This window comes from Centroberyx affinis, unplaced genomic scaffold (assembly GCF_046629955.1).
Source record: "Centroberyx affinis isolate AG114_WGS23_722 - 3 ecotype Tasmania unplaced genomic scaffold, CSIRO-AGI_Caff_v1 ptg001801l_1, whole genome shotgun sequence".
Lineage (NCBI taxonomy): Eukaryota > Metazoa > Chordata > Actinopteri > Beryciformes > Berycidae > Centroberyx > Centroberyx affinis.
In genome coordinates, this window is record NW_027280191.1 from 134,922 (window position 1) to 147,140 (window position 12,219).

General features: G+C 40.9%; 1 protein-coding gene across 1 annotated transcript in view; it reads right to left on the reverse strand.

The window, feature by feature from the left end:
- Positions 1 to 12,219, reverse strand: part of LOC139652471 (adenylate cyclase type 4-like) — a 30,433-nt gene that overhangs the window by 2,554 nt on the left and 15,660 nt on the right. Inside the window, exons 12-25 of the mRNA XM_071529559.1 lie at positions 12,110 to 12,141; positions 11,766 to 11,819; positions 10,786 to 10,849; positions 10,408 to 10,505; positions 8,812 to 8,896; positions 7,520 to 7,657; positions 6,777 to 6,857; positions 5,936 to 6,111; positions 4,053 to 4,137; positions 3,678 to 3,836; positions 2,845 to 2,991; positions 2,293 to 2,400; positions 1,290 to 1,404; positions 524 to 648 (exon numbers count right to left, since the gene is read on the reverse strand). Of these exons, the coding sequence (XP_071385660.1) occupies positions 524 to 648; positions 1,290 to 1,404; positions 2,293 to 2,400; positions 2,845 to 2,991; positions 3,678 to 3,836; positions 4,053 to 4,137; positions 5,936 to 6,111; positions 6,777 to 6,857; positions 7,520 to 7,657; positions 8,812 to 8,896; positions 10,408 to 10,505; positions 10,786 to 10,849; positions 11,766 to 11,819; positions 12,110 to 12,141 (1,467 nt within the window). The remainder of the gene's footprint in view (positions 1 to 523; positions 649 to 1,289; positions 1,405 to 2,292; positions 2,401 to 2,844; positions 2,992 to 3,677; positions 3,837 to 4,052; positions 4,138 to 5,935; positions 6,112 to 6,776; positions 6,858 to 7,519; positions 7,658 to 8,811; positions 8,897 to 10,407; positions 10,506 to 10,785; positions 10,850 to 11,765; positions 11,820 to 12,109; positions 12,142 to 12,219) is intronic.

The following is a 12,219-nucleotide window of genomic DNA, read 5'->3' on the forward strand; positions in this document are numbered from 1 at the left end:
GCAGGGGAACAAATAAAAGAAAGAAAGATAAATAGGTAAGTAAGGATAATAGTCCTATACTGGAGTATTATCCTTAACTTAGCTATTTTGAATCTTTATTTTTTTTTTTAATTTTTATGTAATTTTACTAGACAAATTCTGTATTTTTGATTTTTTCATGTATTTTATATAAAGCACTTTGAGTTGCATTCCATGTATGACTAGTGCTATAATAAAAAGTAAACTAATAAAGTTATTATTATTATTAAGAATAATAAATAACACAAATGTTTCAGGCTACAAGCTTTCTACAGTGTGTCTATAATGCCCATTGAGACGTGTTTCTATAGGATACGTTTTTTTTCCGTTTTTTTCAAATTTGACACTTTTTAATTCATCAATCATCCAGCAACTCGTCAGTCAATCCATCCACCCTTCCCTCCTTCATTTTCATAATATGTTTAGAATCAACGCCGCCAACTCCCATCATATTAGACAGAGTGGTGTTAGATATTAGATTAGTACTAGACTTCTTTTCTCTGACCTGTATCTTGTCCAGTACTCCTGTGCTGTCCATCCTGCTGGCCACGTTCACAGCGTTCCCCCAGATGTCGTACTGCGGTTTCTGAGCGCCGATCACCCCCGCGATCACCGGACCGTGGTTTATTCCTGCAGGTGAGCAACGGAGGAGAAAAGATCAGGGGGGAAACTAGATTTTATTGAAGTTGAATTACTCTTGTTCCCTGGTGAAATGACTAACATGTTGGTGGTGAAATGACTAACATTTAGAGCGTTTAATGACAGCCTTGCATGCGCCTTAGAAAAAAGATTTCAAGTGTGTTTTGTCTGGGTAGTTTTACATGGCAGTATAATTTTTTCATAGTTTTAACATTTGGATGTACAAATTAACTAAAAAATAAACCTGCCTTGCACTACATACATGTTAGTTTGAAATGATGCAGTGCTATTCCAACGCTCTATATTTATAATGAAAAACAAAAAGACCTGAAGTTTAACATTAAATATTGCTAAAATTGAGAAGATCCAGCCTATGTAAGTGTCCTCGCAAGTTCCCTAATATCCATTAACCTTAACTTTGTACTATCAATCATTTTGACACAAAACATTTTTATTATCTTATCTTATTTAGGAAAAAAAAACAAAAAACAGTTAACATATGCATATGCAGCCTGGATAAATGAGTGCTCTATTCTGAAAGTCATAGACTTAAATAGCCATTTTTTTGTGTTTTGATATTTCATTGATTTTTCACCATCCTAACTGTATTCACTCATGTCTAGCAGACTCACCGATCCTCAGTTTGAAGCTGTTGAAGGAGTGTTTGTTGATGAGCTCCAGGTTGCCCATCAGAGCGATGGCAAAGTCCACCATGGAGCGCACATGACTGTAGGACAGCTCACCTTCCTGCAGGGGGAGACAGAGACCAGAGACTGCGCTCAGGGACAGCAGGGCACCTCTCATCTTTCATCAAAACATCATCTTTCATGAATTCATTATCTTTAAGCAAAACTATTTCAGAATACACTAAGATGCCTCTGTATGAGCACATTCCGGTTGATTTTTGGTTTAAATTTATTCTCAAATGTATTTTATACTCTTTGGTACAGCCATGAATTTCAGGAAAATCCTCAAGGTTGGAAGTAACTAATTACATTTACTCACTGTTACTGTAATTGAGTAGTTGTTTTGTGTACTTGTACTTTTTTGAGTATTAAGTCAGTAATTTTACAGCACAGATTTTGTGGCTCTCCATACGCAACAGAAACTGGACCAACGTGAATTAACAAATTGTGGAGCCATTCACAGTGAAACAATTCAGTCAGCAAGTAAGAGAAGAGGAATCTGACTTTCCTTTGTGCACTTTATTGTGGAATTTCCAAATTTTCCAGTTAAGAGAATCTAGTTTGAACTCTGTCCTCTCTTCCTTTTCGAATCACATGGAAAAGATCACAGCTAACAACATTCTCTTTTCTAAAAAAGTAACTCAGTAACTTCTACTCTGAGGACATTTTAAATTTACTTTTTACTTTTACTTGAATAGATTTTTACACGAGTACTTTTCCTTCTACTCAAGTAAAATATCAGCAAAGTAACATTCTAGGACATTCTAGTACTCTATCCACCACTGACCGATTCAACATGACGATATTAATTATAGCGCCATCTTTAACATCTGATCCACAGGTTATGTATGTGTGTGTGCAATGCAGGGACGGCCTCACAAACTGAAGACAGAAAGCAGTGAAAACTCGGCAGATGAAGTGTTTTTTAACAAGCTGGAGGGAGGCAAACCTGTCTTTCCTCCCCTTCGACCGAGTTTTTGAGCCCCGCGGCGGCCATGTACGTACTGCCGATGGTCTTAATCTTCTCCACTGAACAGAACTTTGGCTTGGAGAGAAGCTGGAGACACGAGGAGGATGGGAGAATGAGAGAGAGTGAGATATATATAGAGAGACGGGGGAAAAGAAAGAGAGAGAGAGAGACAGGGGGTTATTTCAAATGTTTGAATCCCGAGACTGACTCGATCTAGGCCGCACTAACCATAAAAACATAACATACGAATCATAAAACAGTATTCTGTATAAAGCTCTTTTAAGATTCCTGTGCTGAGAAGTAGGAGAAAGAGAGAAGTATGAGAAGGAGAGAAAGAGGGGAGATATATCCATCTTAACAAGTAATTTGATCTGGCAGAATGTCTCACACGCTTGAAAAAGAAAGATAAGATTTTAAAACCCGCCGCAAGATAAAATCACTTGTTTTGACGGGCAGCTTATGCATAGGCTGTGATTTTTCTCGATTTCCCCCTAACCCTAACCCCCCCCCCCCCCGCACCCGTCCTCGTACCTCGTCGAAGTCGGCTATGATCTCGTTGAGGAAGCGCAGGCACTCCAGGCCGTCCCTGTTGGCGCTGCTCTCGCTGTAGAACTCTTTGAACTGAGGCACCGAGGCGAACATCACACACACACTCTTACACGACGTGCTGTAAAGGTCCTGGAGCCGGGAAAGTGAAAATGAAGGGATTAATTCCAAAATGAAATGTACCTATATATATACGGTTTGTCAAATTCTGCTACCAGGAATTAATTGATTAACATGTCAAACGCACGGTTCTGTCCACAAAAACACATCTTTTTTTTTTTTTAAGGCAAATGTCTTCAGATACTTCACAACTTTAATAGTAACCCATAATAACCTTCATGCCAAAATTAATTTTGTGTCAATTTCCCCAGATGTTGGATATCTTGTTTTGGAATTAAACTCTTCAAATATTTTAAGGCAGATTCAGGCAGAATGAATGTAACAGCACCCATATAAACCTGGTATGTTTTTTCACTCTTTCTCTAAAGTTGACATGCTTGCAAGCCTCATCAACTGAATAGGCACACACAGTCTGTCCACGTACAGTAACGGTAACTTAGTAACAGTAACAGTAACTCACTAGTGATGCTGCAAGGATATTAATTCTTACCATTTCTCAGTCTGATGACAGCAGATATTGATAAATATGTGAGAATTGTCTTTTCTAACTGAATGACCAAGGCACAAAATTGATGTTTAGATGGATATGGTTTACAGATGATCCAGTGGGCGAGTGGGGGATGAGTGTGTACGTCTCTACTCTGTTTTTTCCTGTTGTTTTGTTTGTTGTTTTTGCTTAGTCCTGTTTTTTTTTTCACCTGGTTGCGTCTGCTTTTGCCCATGAAGGAGCAGGCGACGTGGAGCGGCAGGACGTTCTGCAGCAGGAGCTTGTTGACGTTCTCCATGGTCTCCATCTCCTCCCTCTCCGACTGGAAAGAACAATCCAACAAGAAGTCCAGACGGCAACGCAGCTCGTCCTGAGAGAGAGAGGGGGGGGGGGGGGGGGGGGAGTGAGAGAGAGAGAGAGAGAGAGAGAGGGAGAGAGAATGAAAGCAAACAGGCATGAACAAATGTGGGTGAAAATGTAGTTTGTTTCAAAATTTGTTGCAAAGTTTCAAAGCTCTCATTTGTGCCTGCAACAGGCCATACATGCATGTGCATATGGGCGCACACACACACACACACACACACACCTGTCTAGCCAGTATGAGGCATGTGAAATAGAAGATGAACAGCCAAACCCCAGCAATGATCTTAGGCTCCTTCAGGACACCGGGCCTGTAGGAAAACAACAATACACACGCACGCACACACACACACACACACACACACACACACACACACACACACACACACTGTTAGAGCCGTACTATTACAGACTGTCATCAGAGCCTTTATTTCCTTCATTACGTAATTCCTTACACAACAGTATCTTGTATCTGAGAGTCAATGGGGCCTCTCCCTGCAGAAACCTGTTGAATAAATGATGGTGAACTGATACTCCAGACGAGATTCACAATCTGCACTGTGACTGACAGACAAAAGGCAGGAAAATGAAGCCTTGGCTGAGCGAGACGGACAGTGGAGTGACTGCAGATGGCAGTGAATGAACGTGGACGAGTGGAAAATGAGGAAGGGAAAGTGTGCTTGGGTAGGATTACTGTGTATGTGTGTGTGTGTGTGTGTACATAGGCTAAATCCATGTCTGCACGCTTTCATTTGTTGGATGCTTTTCTTCCGAAAGGGCCTTAGAATAGAACAGCAACTTAATTTCCCCATGGGGAAATTTGGGTTGCAGGTGTTTACAGAAATAGAATAAAATAACCAAACAAAATAAAAAAAACACCAGGCAATGGACATCATCGACATGCAACACACTGTACAATATGCAAGTATTATATCGTATGTGGAGATGGCATTCAGCCAGAGCAATATTCCAACAATATTCCAACATTTCCAGCAATATTCCAATAAGAAAGAAGACGAGATAGGAAACCCTAACCCTAGAAGTATTAGTACTAAAGTACCTAGTGATCTAGTAATAATGTGTTACTTTATTCATCTTTGTAGGGCAATTTTCCTTTTGTTTTTGTTTTTTGGGCCCCCTCTACAGGGAGGTCAGAGGTCAGGGTCAGCTACCCTTGGGGCTTGTGGGGAAGACCTGCCTTTGCTCAAAGAGGTTTCAGCAGGCAGTCATGAGTGGTTTTCACACAGCGCTTAGCCCAGAGCTAAGTGCCATCTTCTACCTCGGCTAAAAAACGATTCACACAGGCAAATTCCAAGGTGGGATAACCCCGACTTTAGCCCAGGGCTAGGTGGCCCTGCTCCGGAGCAGGGTTAACCCCGACTTTTCAGGGTTATCCCCAGAAAATTGTTTAAAACTAGGGTTATATGTTGGCTGTGTGAACAGGGTTAGAACACTTTTGTGTCACTTGTGTGTTGTCCAATCAAATCAAACTTCTCCTTCAGAACGTTGCTAAGCAACGATGCATGGCATTCCTAGGCTCAAGTGTTTTTATTACCATAGAATATTCAGACATGTAAGCCCTGGGCTAACAAGAATGCTGTGTGAATCGTTAGCCCTGGGCTAAGAGTTAGCCATGGGTTAAATGTCTGTGTGTGAACAGGGGTTAAGCTAACCCTGGGCCAACTGTTAGCCCAGGGTTAAGATAATCCTACGTTAAGAATGTGCTGTGTGAATGGTGTCCTGGGTTCAAATCCGGCACGGGACCTTTGTCGCATGTCATCTACCTGTCTCTACCCCAATCTTTCCTGTCTCTCTTCACTTTCAGCTGTTTAATAATTTGGAAAAAAAAGCCAAAATAAAAGAGGCTTCAGCAGGACGGATGCTGGCTGACATGAGGGCTTGAGGCCACGTACTACTTTTTGGGGCATTTTTTGACTTTATTAGAGAGTTAAAAGTAGAGAGAGACAGGAAAGATTGGGGTAGAGAGAGAGGGATGACAAAGGACCTGGGCCAAATCTGAAACCAGGACGTCACGGTTATATGGTAGACTCCTAAGACCCCTCGTTTTTCTTTTCAAAATAAAGTCCATACCCATCAAGTGTAACTCACTTGGTGTCGTTGTAGAGCAGGGCGATGAGGCAGTCGGACCTCGGGGCGTAAACGTGGAGGAAAAGGGCGAGGTAAACGACCACAGCCAGGGTGAGCAGCAGCACTTTGAGCGACAGGCACGTCCTGACGAACACCACCGCCCCCAGCATGGCCAGCAGGCAGCAATAGAGGTAGTACTGGGGGGGGGGGGAGAGAGAGAGAGAGAGAGAGAGAGAGAGAAATGGATTGATACAGAGGAGGAGGAGAGGTGGAAGGAGAAAAATGTGGGTGACAAGTTGGGTGTAATGTTCAATGTTTGTTAAAGCTCTTATCTCATACATTTAGCTGCACTAGAATAAACATGAATTCCTGATTGCCAACTAGGGTTCGACCAATAAATCAATATTTTGTACTGAAGCTGCCGATAGCCGATATTTTGTGCCAATACAAGGTGTATTCAATTTTTTCCATTTTCATGCCAATAAATTACAAGTATTCAGTGTTTCCCCATAAAATGTACAAAAACATGCTGTTTTTATGTAGCTGTGGTCAGAGAGGAACCTCCTTCATATCTGCAGTGGACGACACTGATTGGCCGATATCTGATATTTAATAAAAGGCCAATATCAGCCTGATATATCAGCAAACCAACACCAGTCTCACCCCATTGCTGACAATACCAGAACTGAATATGTAGAGTCCAAAATTTGAAAAATAACAGTGCCCAAACTATAGAAAAAGCAAATAATAGATCTAATAAATATAGAGTTTGACTATTAATCTGTCCCATGGAAATTACAAGGCATATAATGGAAAAACCCATCTACATAACATGGTGAAATGCTCCTTTAAAGACACTCACAGGCACAGTGTAGAGCTTCAGAGCCTCCAGCTCCGTCCTGTTGGTGGAGATCGAGGTGCAGTTGTTTCCTGGGAGGAAGAACTGAGAGGAACAACATGATGAGAGGAGAGAGAAAGAAAGAGAGAAAGACAGAAAGAAAGAGAGAGAAAGAAAGGCAGAAATAAAGAAAGAGAGAAAGAAAGAAAGAAAGACAGAGAAAGAAAGGCAGAAATAAAGAGAGAAAGAAAGAAAGGAAAGAAAAAAGAAAGAATGAGAGAGAAAGAAAGAAAGAATGAAAGAGAGAAAGAATGAGAGAGAGAAAGAGACAAAGAAAGAATGAGAGAGAAAGAAAGAAATAAAGAGAGAGAGAAAGAAAGAGACAAAGAAAGAAAGAGCAAGAAAGATGGAAAAAGAAAGAGAAAGAAAGAAAGAAAGAAAGAAGGAAAGAAAGAGAAAAATAACAACAGAAAGAGAGAAAGAGAGAAAGACAGAAATAAAGAAAGAAAGAGAGAGAAAGAAAGAAAAAGAAAGAGAGAAAGACAGAAAGAAAGAAAGACAGGAAGGAAGAAAGAAGGAGAAATAAATAAAGAAAGAGAGAAAGAAAGGCAGAAAGAAAGATGGAGAGAAAGAAACAAAGAAAGAATAGAGACCAATGACCTACTGAAAAGGTGGGTGGATGAATGGATCAAACGGACTGACAGATGGACAAAGACAAAAAAGACAGAGCGGCAACATAAGTGGAAATAAAAACACACTGAACTCACAAAGTTGAGTACGGCCATGAGCAGAGTGACGAGCACACAGAGAGCGACCAACAGGAGCCTCAGCGCCGCCCTGCTGGAGACGCCGTGCGACAGCCCCGATATCCACTGGACGCCCAGCGGCATCTTAGGGCGCCACCTCTGAAACACACACACACACACACACACACACACACACTTATACACTGTTCCACTTTCAGTAATCACATTTTAATAACAATAATATAATAGTAATAACTGATCTAAAAAATTAGGCCATCATTTGCGTTAAGCATCCAGGTGTGTGTATGTTGTTTAGAGGCTTTCACCTGCTGCTGTTGATCGAGCGACTACACACACACACACACACACACACACTTACTTAAGTCACTTTTGGGGTATTTACATAGACTTACATTAATTTCCTGGAGACTTACCCTAACCTTAACCACTGACCCAAAAATCAGATTTTTACCAATTGGGGACACGGCTTTTGTCCCCAATTGCACAAGCCGTCCCCAATCAACTGGTCGAGATGAAATGAAAAATGTATTTTTAACCCTTTTAGATCACATCCCCGGTCATACTGTGCACCTATTTAACAATATATGCCAAAAAAATTACAAAAAATCAATTTCTTTGTATTCTTATATCAAAATCCAATCATGTTTTCTTCCTGTAAAACAAAATATGCCGTGTGCTTACGTAAGCATGAACCAACCAAATTCAACCAATAATATCATGACATCCACCCATCAATTATTCTTCAACCTCTAGCTAGCCACACCAGTCATATAAAACCGCACTTCACCGTTTCTGGGTCGTAGCTGACAGAGCGATATGGAGAGAGATAGGAAGAGATGTGTGTTTGGATATCAGTGGGCAAAAACTTTGTTTTCATTTCCAAAACAATGTCGCTGAAGTCTAATTCATTCATCTCTCCCTTGCCCTCCTCCTGATCTAACAACAGGTGAGGGAGGTGTGTGTGGAGCCAACAGTCCTCTGTAGCTCCGTTTCTCTCTGTAGCTCCGTATCGCGCTAAACTCTAAGCCCCGCCCACTGTTTAGCGGTCCAATCAAATGCGAAGGATTTGATTTAAATCCCTCTTGTAACTGTACACCGCTCAAATATTCCGTTTCACTGGGAAATACGTCACAGTACAGAAGCTAAAGACGCTCTAACTTCCGTTTCTGTGGGACTTTAAGTCTGGTGTGTGTCCCTGAAAGTGACTTCAGTCATACCCACACACACACACACACACACACACACACTCACACTTCTTACTAATACTGCATGCTGTGCCTTTTTTTTTTTACCTCCAAATATTCTGTAAAAGTGACGGACAGAAGCAGCACCAGCACAGGGAAAGTGGCACCGTAGGACACGGCCATTACAAAGTTCCTAGGAGGGGAAAAAAAAGAGATAATTACACATTACAGTATTTACTCGTCATTCGAGTGTATGACTGAGTGAGCTAACGAGGGAGCGTGCGTGCGAGTGAGTGAGTGAGTTAGTGAATAAGAAACTGAATGAGCGAGTGAGCTTGCAGTGGTTTTGGGTTCTAGGGAATCACAGGGATCCTTCAGGGAGTTTCAAGGGGTTTCCCAGCAGAATAAGGAATCGTTTACAGTAATTTCACTATAGTTTGAGTAACTAGAAACAGAGAAAGTACAAGAATGACTATTGTAATCTTAGGTTTCACTCTCACCGCTAATATCTCCCCAGGTGCAGTGGAGACAGTTAAACAATTCAGTGCTAAATCAACAACAAAAATCCTCCCATATGGGTTTCCCTGGGACAAAATCTTATCAAACGGGCCAAAATAATGTCTATTTTGGGTGTTTGTGATATGAAAATGTTTGAGAAGCCTTGTTGTAGCATGTGCATGAGTGAGTGAGTGAGTGAGTGAGTGAGCAAGCTTGCAATGACTGAATGGTGTAGTGAATAAGTGAGTGATTTGAGCAAGCAAGAAAATGTGTGTGACTGAGTAGGGAGTGAGTGAGCAAGAGTGTGAGTGAGTGAGTTAGTGAGTGAGCGAGCAAGTGAGTGAGTGAGTGAATAATTGAGGGAGTGAGCAAGAGTGTGAGGGTTAGGGTTAGTGAGTGAGTGATGTCTAGTCATTTTTATTTATATAGCCCTCATAATCATTAGCAAGTCTCAAAGGGCTTTACCTACCATCATATACATGTCATATAAGAGTGAGTAAGCACATAAGTGAGCAAGTGAATGAGTGAGTGAGTCAATTAATTAATGAGTAAGTTAACTAATGAGTGAGCGAGTGAGTGAGTGAGTGGCGGTGAAAGCAAGCGTGAGCGTTAGAGAACGAGTGAGCGAATGAATAATTGAGTGAGCAAACGAGCGAGGGAGCAAAGGCTGAGAGGTTTGGTGAGTGAGTGAGTGAGTGAGTGAGTGACTTAGTGAGTGAGTCGGTGAGAAAGAATGTGAGTGAGTAAGTGTGCGAGTGACTGACGCCCAGATTCACTAACGGTCTGCGCAGTAAGGAGCATGCACTATATCAGCAAAATAACCAAATCAGAAAGCCATGCTATTTTCTATCTGTTAAGCATGAGTGGAAAGTTTGCCTAACAGCACTGGTAAAAAAAATAATGCCTTTAAATCTCATAATTTTGCCCATGTAATACTGATTTGTAGGTGTAGTGCACATACGATGCACCAAAAGTTGATTTGCATGAATTTCTCAGTGAATAAGACAAAAACTCTTAGCTCAGGCAACTGAAGCGCAAAAAAACAAACTGTATTGCAAACTGTAACACAATCTTAGTAAATCTGGACCTGAACCTGCACAATGACATGAAAGTATGTATTATAAGTATTATTTAACTTTATTAAATAGTGAATGTGGGCGTCTGCATGTGTGTGAATGTTTGAGGTACGATGAAAGTGTTACTCACTTTTCGGAGACGAGCATCTGGACCGTGAAAAGAGTTACGAAGATCAGAGCTATGCAGCTCATTGACTGGTGCAAACCCGTCACCTCTGAAAAGCGGAACTGACACACACACACACACACACACACACACACACACAGAAACACACACACACATTTACTTTACATAAGATTCAAACAATAAATATTACAGAGGTTCATCGTAGCTTGAGGACAGTTAAGGACATAAAAAGCATTGTTACACCATATGGATTTTGCAGACATAAACGAATACATCATGCTTGTGCACACACACACACATACACACACACACACACACACACACACACACACGCACACACATCCTGCTGTATGTACTGGTTAAATCAGAGAATGAAGCTACCTTTTTCTCCAGGCCCATGTCATTGAACAGCAGAGTCAGCCAGTTAAGCTTCTTCGCTCTCCTCCTGAATGACAGACATGAAGAAAAAACAGAGGGATGGTTAGAGGATAAGAGACAGTGACAGGTTTCATTCCGAAATCCATAAATGAAACAAAAGATCCAATACCAGCTCTTACAAAATGATGAAATCAGAGTATAACACACACACACATTATGGCAAAACAAACAAAATCTGTTATAATCTACTTTAAGACTAAAAAAAGTTTCTGGAGATGAATATGGCTAGATAATGGATAATGGATAATGTTTCATTTGTTCCCTTACAAAAAAATGTGCAAACCCATGTGAATTCAAAGCACATGTGCTTTCTGGACACATGTTGGTTTTCACATGTAAACACTTTTTCTCACTCATTCTGACGTCACGTGACAGTTTTTACTTCAGATGTAAAAAAAAAGTGGGGGTTTTTTCCGCATGTGAACTTTTTTTTTCTCCACATTTTCACCCACCATTAGATAAGTCAATATTTGTTTCACATGTGAAAACTTTCGCAGGCAAAGTTTGCAGGGAAATTTCACATATGAAAACCAACACGTGTCCAAAATGCACAAAATGTGCTTTGAATTCACATGTGGGTTTTCACATGTGACTTTTTTGTACGGGTTAATAGGGGTTATAATACATCTCATAACTCATATTAACAAATGAAGCATTATCCACTCTTAACGCAGAGGTTATTCCACATTGGTGAAGATGCTCAAAAGACCAAATCATTTTATTACAGATAACAGATAACAGATAACAGAGCAGAGCGGTCGGTAATATTGTGGATTTAAATGTTTCGTCAACTTTGTCTCTTGCCATATCCTCTCTCACCCCCTTTCTTGTCCCTCTCAACAACTACTAACAACTAATACAGACGAAACCGTGAAAATAATCCTTTAAAAACAGTTACTGACAGTATTGTGTTGACGCCTTACCCTGCGGCATCCAGCGTGTCCAGCGATCCCCTCACATCATTATCCACAACCAGCCTGGGACAGAACAACAACAACACATTAGACACAGCTTTATCCATATCACAACAATACACACGCTGCACTCGTGCTTTAGCGACTCAGTTAAGTGCAAACTTTACAACAACAGAGAGCATTTATGTGGGGCTACAGACTGTTATGTTGACAGTCAGTGTAAAAATTCAGTTGTACTTCGAGAAAATCCTGTTACTTTTAAAGACAGTTCACACCCAAACATAATTCAAACCCATTTAAGAGAATATAGAGAATAGTTCAACAACTGGTGTTAAGAGTTGAAAGGAGCTTACCAGCTGGGGCTGTTCTGAGCAGGTGGTGTCTCCTGCAAACACACACACACACACACGCACACACACACACACACACACACACAATACAGAAGATATGGTGAAACACTGTC